The sequence below is a fragment of the Corticium candelabrum genome, chromosome 13, assembly GCF_963422355.1.
Source record: "Corticium candelabrum chromosome 13, ooCorCand1.1, whole genome shotgun sequence".
Taxonomy (NCBI): Eukaryota; Metazoa; Porifera; class Homoscleromorpha; order Homosclerophorida; family Plakinidae; genus Corticium; species Corticium candelabrum.
In genome coordinates, this window is record NC_085097.1 from 5,511,406 (window position 1) to 5,527,343 (window position 15,938).

Sequence of the window (15,938 nt, forward strand, 5' to 3'; positions counted from 1 at the left end):
TATTGCTTTAGATGTAGCGGTTACAGTAGACTGACATGCCACTTTGCATCACCACGTGAAGCAGATCCATTGCACTACCTTGGTTGTCCCTGGGCAACTACACACCAATTATTCAGTTGTCCGTAAAAAAATTAGTTGTCCCAGCCGCCCGGGCTACCAATTTGTCGGACACTGACTGTACAATGTATATACATGTACACACACACACACACACACACACACACACACACACACACACACACACACACACACACACACACACACACACACACACACATACACACACACACACACACACACACACACACACACGTGCGCAAATCATTCTACTTATGCCTACAACAGGGATCTCATCTATGGATCCCATAACGAAACCAACAGGCCAGAACACAACATCCAGTACTGGATTGGTCTATGCCAGAGTGTCAACCACTTTCACACCAATAATGACTGCAATGGCTTACACTCCACATCATCCCCAATCTTATTTCACGACGACACACAACCACCACATCCTGACCATTATCCTTGTTGGTTCGTCGGCTCATTATCAAACTCATCTCTCAAAATGCTCAACCAATCAAACCCAAAACAAGGAGTAGAAATAGATTACGGCACAACATCGTGTTGCCCTCAACTCAATGGTTATCCAGGCATTGTGGGCAGACTTGATGTCAAGATGATCGTAAGACCGAGCATCGACTGCCACACACATACAAACTTCTGGTCGGTAGAATCCATTGATCTACCATATCCCCAATTGACTGACTGTTCACCTGCTCAAAACGGTGAGTTCAGAGTAGAGCTACGAACATCTCAATTGTGTCCAGATCAGATAGTCTGGAGACTGTCTCAACAACACACTCACTTCGTATGCTCGACACTCAATCACAACACCATTCGTTGTACACTCACTCCAAAACTTGTGTTTGACAACAAGTCGGTGAGCACTATGAGTGCCATCTGTTCAAGGCTTGTCTTGATGATTCGTTATGTCAACGGAACGAATTGCAGTATGACGTCACAGTTTAAGGAAGAAAACGACGTTTGTGTTGTATCGGTTGCTGTTGGCAACAGTTTGGTCCAAAACATAGACGTGATTGATATCGATGGGTCGGTTGTGGGACAAGTGAATGCACCAAGATTTCACAGTCCGTCTCAATCGATGAAAGTGTTGGGTGTATGTTTGGCGATCGCAGAATGTGTTTTGATATTAATTTTGTTGCTCAAAGTTGCAACAGTTCGATGCAGGAAGAGAGAAAGAGTGAAGTTGGACGAGATGCGTTCTGCTTGTGAGAACACGTTCTTGTTGCAGCCACCTCGTAGATATGAGGAGAAAAGTAGAGGAACAAACGACACGCCTACAGTAGCCACATCAGTGTGAGGACATCACAACAGATCAACACGTGTACAGCACATGTACAGTAATACACATGTACATGTACATTGATAAATTAATTTTAATGTGCGATTAGTATATGACATACCATTAGCCAGGATGCAACTTAATTAGTGTTGTATTGGTAATATAAATGAGTACTTGTTTTGGTCACGTGACAAATAAATGTTATGTTTCAACAAAAAAAGAATTATTTTTCAAAATTAATTCTTTTGTAAGACTAGAATCCAGTACGCAATGAAACTAAATGCATATTGTCGAGGTGTGTAGCAGTCGAAAAGGAGCGAATCAATGGGCGTGCGCAAACTGTAAGCAAGAGCTTTATCACATCCGGGTATGCAGATTTGTTTTGCCTACTCACCCACGTGACTCGTCATCTCTTGCCACGCCGCACTTTCTTCTGCTCGATCCGTGAAAGGTATTTCCGTTACAGGTATGTCTACGTCATTACAAGAGAGTTATTAGTAAGAAAGAGGCAGAGTGAAGGACGAATAGATGAAATTGCGCCTTTTCGGTGTAGGCGACGCCTTCGTTGCTACTCAATCTCACGTTTGTTTGAATGTTGAGACGTCTCGACGGTTACTTTCGATTGAGATCAGTTTGCGCAGCGTATTTGCAGTTCTAGCGTTTGTGTTGCGTTCGATTCGTGTTCTGTTCTCTCAGCGGGCAGCGACCTGGAGTTTGATACGGGAATTTTTTAAGCATTGCGCTAGTTGATGTCGCGTAGCCCGTGAAATGTTTTAGCTGATTACGAGTTTTAATTAATTAATGTGAGATTATTGGTAGAAGGATAGCATTGTTTGTCTCTAGACTTTGTCAACTCTATGTTTTCATCTAGACTTTTTGTTAACAGATGGATATCAAGAAAGAGATCAGAGGTAAGCATTGCAATATGGGAAATGATCATGTTTTAGTTAATGTTGAGAAATGAGGAGAAATGAGCTGAGGAGTGTGTGTGTGTGTGTGTGTGTGTGTGTGTGTGTGTGTGTGTGTGTGTGTGTGTGTGTGTGTGTGTGTGTGTGTGTGTGTGTGTGCATGTCTGACATGTTGCATGTTGGTGAGAAACAGATTGTGTTTGAATGTAATAATGATTGTATTTGATAGATCTTAATGAGAAAGGAAAGAACCTTGCAGAAGAAGGGCGTTTTAGTGAGGCCATTAGATTTTACATTCAAGCCAGAGAGATAGCAGAACAATATTTGGAAGTAACAGATGAATTGAGACTGTTAGGTGAGGAATGTTGTTTTGATTGAAAATATTGCAGAAATTCTAAAGTCAGGGTTTGTGGTTCTGTTCTGCTGTTTAGTTCTTCGTGATCTGGGGGAGACATACATTCTTAATGGAGAATATATGAAAGCACAAGCAATTCTAGAAAATCTTTTATCAGTTATGAGAAAACATCCTGAGACACATAATCTCTTACTAACTAAGAGTGAGTTGTATTGTAATGTTTGTTTTATGTTTATGATTTTAGACTAAAATCCAGTTAATAGTGAATTGGACTGCATGATACATACAGCCTACTCTACATCACTCAAAGTGATTAAATGATGCAGTGAAGTTTAGATGAACGTTTATCATGTATGATAACTAGATAATGATGGCAAGGATCATACGTGGAAATGACATTATGGTAAACCATTCCAATAGCCTGTACGTAGTTAGCTTTTCAGTCTGACTGTTTGACTGTCTGCTTTACTCGTGTGTGTGTGTGTGTGTGTGTGTGTGTGTGTGTGTGTGTGTGTGTGTGTGTGTGTGTGTGTGTATCTGTCAAAAGCATGTGATATGGGCATGACCAGTAACTCTGCAGACTAGTGTGGCCTCAATTTGAGGGCAGCCTCTATTTTAAACAATTTTCTTTAGCTGCAGCTTCTAAACAAGGGCGGCCACTATGAGATGATTGCGTATTTAGTCAGTTGCATTTATTTGCACAGTAACTAGTTGAGCAGCCGGTTGTTCATGTTGGTAGATTATTACATAGAAAATAGTAGTGTAAGTATGTGTGGTGAAAAACATGCAGATATTGAGCAAATGCTCCCTATATATGCAATGTTTACATGATGTTTGCAATTCACACCAAACGTAGACCTATGGTCCATTTTCTCTCGGTAAGAACACGTCAACAAAACTCTCGGTTAGGTACTTGCTGCGTTTGGTGTCACCAACGTGACAAATGAATGTGGGGTGAACGTCTTGAAAGGGGAAGCCGAGAGTCAGTGAAAGTCACTGTCTAGTATGTGTTGGTGTATGTCACATATGATGGAGTGTGTACTTGTATGTATATGGTATATTTACTGTGTGACTGACTTTTGTTTGTTTGTACTTACAGCCTTGTATTCTCTGGGGCATTGTTACTTACGTCAATCCAAGTATGTTGATGCCACATCATTACTGGAGGAGTGCTTGTTAATACGACAGAAACACCTTCCAGCTAATGATGTGAAGGTGGCTGAGAGTAAGTGTTGTATGTGAGTAATTGTTGTTTGTGAAGGATTCTCAAGTTCTTTGACAAGAGGATATGATGTTTGTCTTACCACCAGTCTGTCTGTCTTTCTCTTGTCTCTCTCCCTGCTTGTGTATGTGTGAGAGTTTGTGTATTATTGCATGAACTAGCCTTCACCCACCCTATGGGCGGTAGGAATTGTGCTAGCACCTAGATAGTAGCTAGCTAAGCAAAGAAAACGTAAAAATTAACTTTCTCCAGTCATCTGTTATTTGGCTCGTGGATTAGCCTCCATCTCACATTCTCACTGCAGGGCGAGTCCATGGACGTGTTACTCTAGAGACAAAATCTACACGCATGCACACATGCACACACACACACACACACACACACACACACACACACACACACACGTTGTATTCACTCGAGTCAGAGTTCTGTTTCATAGGATCCCACTACCTAGACTACACGTCATGCAGCGAAGAAGACACTCCACACCGACTGCAGCGGGTGCATGGCTGATGAAGAATATCTAGCATACAGGCTGGCAAGCGCACGTCACATTCCCTACCTCACCCTATGGGCGTTAGCAATCTAGCTTTGCACGCCACTTCCGCGAAGAAGATGCACCTTCTGTCACACACACACACACGCAGAATCAGCCCGGTGAGCCGACTGCAGCGTGCGCATCTTTCACTCTACGAGTTGTGTAGTAGTGGCTGGAGGACCACGTCACATCTGCATTCTCGGTTAATTAATTGAACAAACAAACTTTGGCACATCTCATTTCAGTCCGACAAAGTCTTGTTTCTGGCCGTCGGAGGCAGTCCGGGCAAATTTCGACTCAACCGTTTGTCTCCAATGGCCAAAAACTTGATTGGGCCGCCACATTTCGCGACAATCTGAGAAAGGCGTCGTGTCGATCATCGTGTTACAGACAAACATTCATCCAGATAGACAGACGGAAGCATGGGTTGGCGTATTATAGTATAGGATTTACTTGAGTGTGTACTGTATGTTGATCTCTTCATTTTTAGTTTTGCTATCTGTCTTTGTTGACCATGATTTCTCTCTATTTTCTATCTGTCTGGTCTGTGTCAGTGTGTCAGACATTCAAGCACGTAAACTGAAAACCAAAATTCTGTTTAAATACTGACATAATGTGTAAGAAACAGACAAAGGGACGTTTAATGCATTAGAGGCCGTGGCTTGTGTATTACTTGTTACATCGTTTGCATTTACCAGCTGGTAGAGTGATTGGTTGTCTTTCTGTTTATCGGTCTGTCTGTTTGTTTGTTCATGTATCTGTCTCTTTATCTGTCTTTCTATCTTTTTGTTGTCTGTCTACTTGTTTGTCTGCATGTCTGTGTTTAATTGTCACTACAAAATCGTGAGATCTTGAAATGTAGTTGTTACTGTGAGTTGTAATCGTCAATAAACTGATGGAAATAGAAATAGTGGCTTTCTTGCTTAAAAGTGCTAGACATGACACACAAGTTGTTCAAGTTGTCAAACACGTTTATTTAGCACACCTACTGTTGACTGCTGGTGTTATTTCGCATGCTTACACTGTGCACATTTCTACAGCTACACAACAATGTCAGTGTGCAGGGTATGTGCTGTAGAAAGGTCTCGTTTAATCAGTTATGATGGACAGACTGGAAGAGTGGTTGCATGTTGTGTGAGAAAGAACTCATCTCTCACTACTGCATTGAAATATATTAGACATTGATTGTTGTCTTGCAACTCAATTAGCAAGAAAAGTTGTTGTGTCTTAATTCTCACCTTTATTCTTATTTTAGCTATGGGGATGCTTGGTGAATGTTTTATGGAACAAAAGAAACTGCCTGAAGCAGAAAGATTATTGAGACAGTCACTTGAGATCATGAAATCTGCTCACACAGAAGATCATCGTGATCTTGCAAGTGGTATGTGTTCATTCTCTGATACAATTGTAAGACGTCTCACTCTTCTTACTAAAACAACTCTACTCACCTCACGTTGATTCAATGAGTTGTCTATAATATCATCATTGTTTATCTTCTTTAGTTCAATTCGCACTTTCTCAGTTTCTGTACCAACAAGGTGAAGTAAGTGAATCAATCAAGCTGATGGCCGACTGTGTCAGGATGTTTAAATCAACTCTCCGTCATGAGCATCCCCGTGTGGCTAATGGTTAGTTTCTTGTCTTTCTTTTGACATCAACTTTATGTGAATTGTGAGCTTGACATGCTGATTATCATTTGCACATGTTGATACTGCGGTATAAATCAGTCATAATTGTCATGTGTTGGTTACGAGTTGTTGTTGTTCTCAGCTGTTGGTCAACTGGGAGTGTATTTACTGGAAGTAGGAAAGTTGGATGAGAGCGAACAATACTTGAGAGAATGTCTGGACATATACAGACATTCACTCCATGAGAAACATCCTAATACAGCACTTTGTATGTCTAAATGTTCTATAATGTCAAATCAGCATGTGTGTGTATCAATGTGTCTTGATTTGTACAGCATTGAAATATTTGGGAAAATGTCTTATGAAAAAAGGGAACAACAAAGAAGCAGAGAAACTTCTCTCTGAAGCTGTCAACATTGAAGCAGCTGGTCTCGATCAAAATCATCCTGAGAAAATCTCCAGTCAGAATTTCCTCATTTCTCTTTACCTGCATCTCTCACAGTTGCTGTTTTCTGTTTTCAGCATTGATTTTATGGTCAGAATGTTTGCTAAATATTGCTGACTACACACGTGCCCAGCCTGCTCTATTTACTGCTCTTCGAATCATCAATATTAACCAGCAGCCGAGCAGCAGCAGGGAGAGATCTGAAGGTCTGATATTTGAGTGGAAGGTTAATGTTGTGATTATTGAGTTTGTTGTGCAGTAATGCATCTACTAAGGAGACTGAGCCCATTCCAACAGCCACAATCTGGCGAGACAATTATTGGTGAAGGGAAAGCAGAAGAAGTGGAACAGACAGATGGTGAGGACAATCATTGGCTTTGTAAAGATTGTGTTGAACTACTTGTATGTGTTAGAGAGAGGAAATAGACTTGAGAGAAAGTCATGGATTGAGGATGAGGTAGAGAATGATAGTAGACTTACAACAGTCATCATCTGTTTGCTTGTGTGTTTGTTTGATTGTTGCTTATATCGAGCAGTCAGTCTGTTTGTTGCTTTACTTACACTGATTTGTTTGTTTCTCTTTTCTCGCTTTTGAATGTGTGTTGTGGTTTTTGTTTTTCTGTTATTTAATCAGTTGGTTGGGATATATTTGTCTATGTTTACTTTTGTCTTATTTATCAACTTAGTAAATGATTTGAGTTTTGATAATTTTTGTCACTTGATTGAGTGTAATTTCTGTATTCTACTCTGATCTCTCTCTTCTGTGTAGGGTGACGATCATCCCGATCAATCTGCACCCACAATGGGTATGACATGCTGCATACAATCCATTAAGCAACTCATCCCATGTTGTTTGTTTTACTAGAAAATCTTGATATTTCTGATGTCTGCCACCCATTGTGGGTGGGTGGTACATTGGAAGTGTTGCACGTTTGGAGCAGTGATGGCTTGTCATTCCATGAGACGATCGGCAGTGAGGGAGGAGAGCTGAGTGCTGGCAGTGTGAGCATTACTGTTCCAGCGGGTGCCGTTCAATCACCAACACAATTCTCCATTCATTCATTCATGCATGATAAGTATATGCCTCCCGTCTCTGCTAGTGGCTCCCAAGTGGTCAGTCCAGTTATTTTTCTTGGTCCTCATGACGTCTCATTCGGCAAGCCAATCAAAGTGTGTATCAACACCATAGCTGATGTGACTTCAGTAGGCGAGGGGTCATTCACTCTGATGAGATGTGAATCAAGACTCGATGAAATGAAGTGGAGATGGCGTGGTGTGGTAGTGTATTCTCCTGATACTCAGGAAGTGCAGTCACACATTCCATTTGATCTCAACAGCTGGTCAGTGGAGGTGACCAGTTTTAGTGGGTGGTTGTGGCTTGTTAGTTTTATTAAGAGCCCAACCATTTTATTCAGAAGGAAGATGGGATGTGTAGTTCTTGGTCGAAGTCTTTCTGCTTGCAAATGGTCATTGTCTGTGCATCTTTTCAATTCATATGAAGAAATTGGTCAGAAAATTATTCGTGACCATCAAGGACATGTATCATTGCCTGTTATCCAACTCTGTCCAGTGACAGAAATTATAGTTCGTAAGCAAGGTCATGTGGTCATGAAGCCTCAACTTGGTCCAGAATGGTTATTGTGTCGAGGTGATGCAGAAGTTCAGCTTCCAACCAGACATCTGTGGAGACAATCATTTGATCACGATCATTGCTTCACATTTGAGGTTGAAATAAATGGCCCTTGTCCTGATAGTTTAGTTGTTCCTGTTCGTGTTGAGTACATCAGACAAGGTGAAGTTGACTTTAGTCTCACATTGGAAGCAGTTCACAAACTGTTCATATCAGCTGATTCATCAAATTCCAGTTTACCTTCTCACTCTCCTTCTCTTCCACATGAGGAACAGAAAGCATTCTACTTCTGTAGTGAAGAGGGTCTACATTCTTCTGGCTTCACATCTTCATCAACAGCAGCAAGGGATAGAACTTCATCACAAAGTTTGTTATTTACATTTGGATTAGTTAATTTTATTACGTCATAGTGTGTGTATAATGACATGCAGGATCCATAATTCAGCAGCCTGCTGATGTACACACTGTCAGTCAATGTGATGTCAGTCCCATCTATAGCAAAGTTCAAGTAAGAATGTTTTGTTACTTGTAGTTAAGCCTCAGCGTTTGCATGCACAGAGAGTTTACTAAGTGTGTGTGTGTGTGTGTGTGTGTGTGTGTGTGTGTGTGTGTGTGTGTGTGTGTGTGTGTGTGTGTGTGTGTGTGTGTGTGTGTGTGTGTGTGTGGTCCGATAGCTCAGTTGGTTAGAGAGCCATCTTATGGAGTGTTTACATCCGGGACCTTGAGGGGTTGCAAGTTTAAGTCACAGTGATCGTGAGCTATGGCATACTTTCCTTAAGCAAGAAACTAACACACATTTGCTTTTCTCGACTCAGGAGTATAAACGAGTACCCGGTCATTGACTGGGGTCCTAAGCGGCTATTGGCGGTGATGTGACATCAGCCGCTGGGGTCGTGGTGAGACTTCGGGTGCTCACATCACAGTTGGTTTTACAAGTCAGTACTTCTGCGAGTGCCTGGCCTGGCTCCAGGAGTTTGCTAGCGCAGGCCCAGAGTTCCCTGAGTAGCGCACAGGGCCCAGCGTAACTGCTGGGGCGTCACCTCTGAGAGGCAGCTTCTAACATTTAGGTTTTATTTAGGTGTTTAGGTTTTATTTAGGTGTGTGTGTGTCAAGGATGTAGGCAGGAAGGATATGCGAGACTAATGTTCGCTGTCTTGGCAGTAACATCATGCGGCAGACAGGCACGTGTGGTGGACCCTTGTGTCCAGTTCCAGAGCTATGCCTTAGCCATAGCTATGGATGCTTTGGCCAAGCTCCACATGGATCATCAGTGCTGGTCCAGAGTCTCCATGTAGTGCACGAAGGCCCCACCTCTGGAGGCAGGGGAGCTATGTTCTTAATTGTCTCATCAGGGACGACGCTGACATGAAGGACTTTAACATAATTTTGTCCATTTGTACATGTGCACTGAGGCTAGCACTAAAGGTGCATGTGGTGAGTACTTTCAGTATGAATTAACTATTGCACCACATACTTAATGGTAAGCCAGTAAAAAGGGAAGACTGGGAACACTGTAGGCTGTATGTATTAAGCATATTGCATTGATAAATATCCTGTCAGTTTTATCACTTTAACTGATACCATATGGTACTTGACAAGTGCTCATATTCTATTTTCCTACTTTGGTACAAGACTTTTATGTTGTCTAATTGTCATCTTCAGAATCTTTATGAACATTTCTGTTGTATCTTTCTGTCAGGAGAAAAGTTCATTGCAAGTTCGTCTTCCTGTTGGAAGTGAAGTTCCTTGCACAGGATGTACTTTCCGGTACATAGATACTACAGGTCAGACAATTGAAGAAGTTCCAGGAGAAAGGCTGGATAGTCGTACAATAGAAACTGTTACTCCTGGTAAGTTACATACGTTTGACATGATAGTCATGTGTTTACCTTGATTGTTGTATGTAGCTTGGCCACGTGCTGATCGAGTGGAGATACACATATTTTCTTCAGATGGACAAACTCGTCTCGGATGTTTTGTACATGTTTTCATTGACCTGTCTGCAGAGATGTTACCTCGTATTGTCAATCATGAAGATGACAGCAGCATAGTACCAGGAGCAGTAAGCCAAGAGACAGACAAAGGTGAGAAAATCTGTAATAAATTGTTTTACCATTTACTTGGTTGTAGCTAGAAAACACGGTCACTTTGACTGTTGTATTATTGTTTCCACTTTCTACTTTGTAACATTGTGGTTTATTCTAATTTTTTACTGTAGTGGAAACAGAGCAGCAAAAGAGACTAGAGTCAAGTGCAAAGAGCAAATGCACAGACAAAGATATGTTGTCCGTCACTTGTAAAGTCATTGCTTGTTGGCAGGAATTTGTATCCCATCTATCACCGACCTTCTTCACTATGGACAGAATAGATATAATAAAAGGCGATTATAAGAAGTCATTTGCACAGACTAAAAAAGCATTGGACATGTGGACGAAGAAATTTGGCGTCAAAGCCACTCGACGCTCAATAATCACAGCAATGTGTGATATCAATCGCCGATTGCAGGCAGAACGTATTTTTGGCTGCGACTTGGTGGATCATGTTTGTCCATCAAAATGACTGCATTTGTACAAACTTTATTTCTATAACGTTTTATATATTATTCACGTTATCATGAACTCCAATTATCTTATTTTATATACACACGTTCTGCTACTTGTTCTACCACGTGTCCTTCTCTTCACTTGCCTTGTACATTGTCAGTACAATGAATGTGTTGTATGTACCAATATGTGTGGGTGTGGTAGTCATTGTCTCAGACCCTAACAGTAACTCATGCTCTGGTACTCGTAGTGTTAAAACCAGATCTATCCCTACGATCTTGACTGCAGAAATTGGCTCCTTTCTATCCATCACATAATGGCAATCGAAGAGCAACGATAATCGGATGCCGAGGCACTGAGGTATACAGTTGATATCAATAAACTAGTTATGACTAGTTCATCTTACTTTGTGCTATCTCATAGATTGAAATTCTAGAATAGCAGAATCGTATGACGTGAGTAATAAATAGGTTTTATTATTTATTTGGTCACGTGTTGTGCAGTAGGTGGAGCTAGTCGTTGATCTAATTGGTCCTACACACACACACACACACACACACACACACACACACACACACACACACACACACACTTGTCTGTCTGTCTGCCTGTACATAGTGGAATGGAGTGGGCGGAGGTAACTGCTTTTTCTCTCCATCCACTCTCCCCATCATCACGTGCACAAAGCAGTCTGGGGAACGGAAGCTACACAATATCAATACTAAGTATATACAATATTGATATTAACTAGTCAATAGTTAAATGACATTTTAATATGTTATCATACACAGTGACACCATCCAAGCATAACACATTGCTATGCTGTCACACAGCCATCCTTCAAGGATGTGGAGAAATCGAGTGACGAAAAGTGTCAGTCGAAGTAGACGGCATCGATTGAAACATGGCAGCAATGAGATCACCATAAGTGACCTCGATGTCTGAAGTGTCTAACACAAACCCCTTCATACAGTCAATGTGTTAGACACATAATTGAATGTCAACTTGAGTGTGTAGTTTTACCATTTTATGGTGCATCCGTTACAGTAATGGTGAGTGTACGACAATACAGTGTTACATTCGTTGTCCCAGTAAATGCAGCAATGGTCATCTAGTCCAGACAAGAAACACATTGCCAGGAATTTGTATTGATAATAATTGGAGAAATGTGTTATGCAACACACGAGTAGCAGCTGCACCCAATAAGCTGGTGTGTGTGTGTGTGTGTGTGTAAGAAGTGTGTGTGTGTGTGTGTGTGCATGTTTGTATGTGTGTGCGTGAAGGCATGTTTGTCTGTCTGTCTGTCTGTGTGTCTGCATGTCAACCTGTCTGTCTGTCTGTCTGTCTGTCTCTCCAATACATATATTTTCATAAATCAGTACTATTACAAGCTATATGATGATCTAAACTAAATAACTAAAACTACACAAACAAAAAGCCTTACGCCTTACACATACAATGATTTAATTCTACGAATGTATTACTTGTCTGCTATAACTTTAGCAAGGTTTCTCTGCAGTTGAATGGAGATAAGAGATCTCCACTTGCTCTTGAATTGGGCCTTGTTTTTCTTTCCCTCATCATCTCTAGACGACTTGCCCAGCTTGTTCAGATAGTTGGAGGCTTATATCCCCCAGCGACCAAAACGTTCAAGAATCAAGGGAGCAAAAGATGGTTTGATGTCTCCTGCAAGAAGCTCTTGGTTGTATTTAACCTCTTTTATCTTTTCCCTCCTTGAGGCCGCGATACCTGCCGTGCTAGCAGCCAATGCTAGCAAGTCAGTGCACCAAGGATGCGCTAGAGAAATGTCTAGTTCTGTGTCGTGGCCAGTTTGTCAGTTTAACATCACTCGTAATACACTACTGTGTTGTAAACAACATGCCCGCTAGTTGCGATACCGTGTAGACACGAGACGGTGTGGGCTTCAATGGGGCAACGTGCCAAGTTGTGAGAGATATGTGAACAATGGGTTAACCAGAGTGGTCAGCTCACACGCTGAGCTCCGACAAGTGGGGTGAACCCAAGAGGTCACTCAGGGGACGTTGGAGGATCAACGCCCGTTGGAACAACCATGTACTCAAGCCCAAGAGGTCAGTCAAGCTGACGTTGGAGACTGTTCCACCCGCTTGAGCCCAAGAGGTCAGTGGAGTTGATGTTGGAGGCTGAACACACCATCACAGAACCCATTCCGTTGAATGACGTACGCGAGACAACTGGCTTGCGCCAAAGATGTTAGTCGCTTTGACGTTGCAACCTGAGTGGAGGTACACTCGTAATGTTGGGCCAAGACTGGCCACGGTCGTTTCAACTATGCGAGGCCGAGCAACTTAAAAAGACGGGTTTTGTTGAGTGACGTGGATCGGCCTTTGCGCACAGATACTACAGAAAGCCTAGGCTGTCTTTTAGGGTATGACCACACAATCGGGTAGTGTCGCTATCTGAAGAAGATCTCTGGAAATCTCGAAGGACTTTGTAGCATGTGAAACGACACATCTCTCGTCCTCCTGTTTTGCCGGATTCTCCGAGTTTTGCGAGGACTTTCGTTGTAATCCAGTTATTTGTGCTACTAGAATTCAGTTCGTGGGAGATCCTACCGATGTACGCCTCGCGAACAATCAAGACCCAAAGATGGCGGAGTCAGGTTTGTTTGTTTGTTTTTATTCTTACTCGCAGCGCATTCTACTTAATTACCTCTACCGCTATCAAAGATGCCAATTGTAGTTTCTGCCTTTCGCTTTTTGACTATTGGCCGATGCCGTGTGACCTGCATGCTGTGGCATGACCATCTGTACTGTAGTGATGCTAATGGTGGGCTCTTGATGTGCTTCTTGTATAGCTGCTGGCACTGGGGACAGTCATACAAGGGAGACCGATGCAAATGTTGAATGGCACACTTCTTGCACATTAAATGGTTGCATTGGAGTTCAACTGGGATGTTGACCACTTTTTCACACAGGGTGCACTTGAACAAGTCAAACAGGTACAGAACTGACTCAAATTGGATGAAATGAGATAGTTGGATTGCTTGAATAAAGTCTTATGAACATAGATGGCTTCTGGTGCTACTGTTTCTATTTGTTGGATTAGGTCAGTCAATTTGATTGCTGACTGACCTGTGGGAACGAGCTGATTCTTTTGGGTGGTCTTCCTCCTTTCTTCTGTTGCTGACAACTGGAGCAGGTGTTGCAGTTTTCTGAGTGTACCATCCACTCTCTGCAGAGAGGTACAAGAATAGAGGCTCATCGCCTCTTTGTAAATCAATGTATCGCTAGATGGCAGCGGACACAGAAATTGGTAGGATGCACAGAAACATTCTCTGCTCCAACGTCTATCTTGTACAACTGGAGAATCTTGTTTTCGTGGTCTAGACATTTGTACTAACGTCCTCTCGATTGAACCTGGGGCCACATAACCTGCGAAGCTCTCGTACGGAAAGGATGTGATGCGCCATATCCATAGGCTAGACTGACAACACTTGTATACTCGTTAACTGTTTCTGTATACGTCTTATGTAGTGTATGGAGTAAGGAAAGGGCACGAGTGAGTGATGAGGTAAAGAACTGCTACACTCGTACAATTCAAAGTTAATTAAGGAACCAGTGTTGGTACACCATTAGCAAGTTTTTGTGGCAAAGTTCATTTTACCATAGTTATGATTTTACTTACATCCCAAGTTGCTAGGCATAATTTCTGTAGGTACGTGACCTAGGCCATCTTGTCATATTTTAGTGCTATTTTAGTATAAAATGACCATGCTTCCGTTCTTGTGTCACCATAGCTTATTTGTCCGCGTTCCCTGTCTCTGACGTTGATTAGGTCGTCGCTCGTACAAATCTGCACTCGATCCTTGCAAAGAAGTTCTCCAGGAACCATTTCTTGTGTACATGTGTACGCTAGCCTGTCCTTGCGGTCAATTTCTTCATATATCTTACAGAGGCGAGTGGCAGCATGTGTCTGTGCGTGCAATCGTCGGCTGTATGACGTGTTTCATACTGTTGTTTCCCAGCAGAGAGAGGTTCGTGCATTCTAAAAGCGCCTGTCGACGACGATGTCTCGTGATCTCCGTTCTTCTTGTTTTCTCTTCGGTTGGCCGTTGCCCTGCGTTTGGATAAAGTAGCTGCACCTTTTGCATCGAGAAACAAGGTGGAAGCACCCTTGTAGACGAGTTCAGTCTCAGCTTACCACATTTTCAGGCAGCTAGGAGCCAAGTCACGTGTCAAAAGACTCGAATCTGTATCGTTACTTCTACGAGGCTTACACAAAAGCCGAACGACGGTGGCTGTGGTGTCTCACACGAGTCTTGTTTGCGGTCATTATTATATCTGCAAAACCCGGAGATGTGAGATAAGAGTGAAAACGACCTCTGTAGTTATCATGGAAGTGTGACTCATCTAGAAACGTGCTATGAGACTTACAATCTATAGAGTTGTGGTATGAACATCTGCACTTATTTTCTTGCACGTTGTTCGCATATTGTCATTCAGACATAGAAGAAAGAATGGAAAACGTTTCACAGAAAGTGATGGTATGTTGGCGATCGCGCAATTCCAAGTGACTAAGTTGCGCAGGCGTAACGGCCGTGTGGCCTGAACAAGGCCCCTTCCCCAAATGGCACGCTACCCCAAAGTAAGCCAGGAGACTGTGTGTGTACCAGAGGGCTGGAATACAGCCTGAGACCATCAAATTCAACATATAGAAGCATTAACCGTCTCTATCTTGAGTAAACGTGAAAGAAAGAAAAACAGATGTCAGTCAGAGGACCACGATGGAAAGTTGGTAGGAATGTGGGCTTAGCGAGCGCGTTTGCCACAGAAGAGAGGGCCTTGCCATTCATTTGTATGTATCGTTGGTAGCATGCAGTCTGAAGACCAACGACCGAGAGTTTGATCAGCCAATCTGGCAGGCCAGCGGCGGCTGCAGTTGTTGCTGCTCCGATCCGGAAGCCGTGACCTGCGTAGTGGTCTTCGTCGTACCCCAATTTGTTTAGAAAAGACCGAAGCATAGAGGTAAGACGCAGGAGAGTGAGAAAGGACCCATCTGCGTGTGCAAATAGCGGTAGATTCCATGCTTTAGGACGGGCCAGGTAGTTTTTCAACGCCTGTACAGGACAGACTGAATGATGTGTCCGTCTAAGAAATAAGTCGACGCCCAAGCGGAACGGGTTTGTTTTAGCAGCCTTGATGTGCAGCCGATACCCGTTGCCGTCGGTTGTGAGATCAGAGCGTAACAGCGTTCGGTCCTTGTTACAATTGCTGGACGTTCCCATAACGAAATCGACAGACCAGAACACAACATCCAGTACT

General features: G+C 42.6%; 2 protein-coding genes across 5 annotated transcripts; both read left to right on the top strand.

Moving 5' to 3' along the window:
* The first annotated feature begins 352 nt into the window (after positions 1 to 352).
* LOC134188991 (uncharacterized) lies at positions 353 to 1,551 on the top strand. The gene has a single exon (XM_062657212.1). It carries the CDS (start codon positions 569 to 571, stop codon positions 1,382 to 1,384), a length of 816 nt encoding a protein of 271 aa, XP_062513196.1. The 5' UTR covers positions 353 to 568; the 3' UTR covers positions 1,385 to 1,551.
* Positions 1,552 to 1,748: 197 nt separating this feature from the next.
* On the top strand, positions 1,749 to 10,823 carry LOC134188950 (uncharacterized). Of its 4 annotated transcripts, none has more exons than XM_062657165.1 (18): positions 1,749 to 1,832; positions 2,238 to 2,277; positions 2,504 to 2,629; positions 2,706 to 2,831; positions 3,729 to 3,854; positions 5,645 to 5,770; positions 5,892 to 6,017; positions 6,160 to 6,285; positions 6,353 to 6,478; positions 6,540 to 6,668; positions 6,722 to 6,820; positions 6,876 to 6,919; positions 7,232 to 7,268; positions 7,328 to 8,458; positions 8,524 to 8,600; positions 9,792 to 9,942; positions 10,000 to 10,176; positions 10,311 to 10,823. In XM_062657165.1, the coding sequence occupies exons 2-18, from the start codon at positions 2,253 to 2,255 to the stop codon at positions 10,649 to 10,651; spliced, it is 3,093 nt and encodes a 1,030-aa protein (XP_062513149.1). In that variant the 5' UTR covers positions 1,749 to 1,832; positions 2,238 to 2,252; the 3' UTR covers positions 10,652 to 10,823. The 4 variants fall into 4 exon arrangements, with proteins under 4 accessions (XP_062513149.1, XP_062513150.1, XP_062513148.1 ...); XM_062657166.1 differs by having other exon boundaries at positions 1,769 to 1,832; positions 2,253 to 2,277; XM_062657164.1 differs by having other exon boundaries at positions 1,779 to 1,832; positions 2,210 to 2,277.
* The last annotated feature ends 5,115 nt before the right edge of the window (positions 10,824 to 15,938 follow it).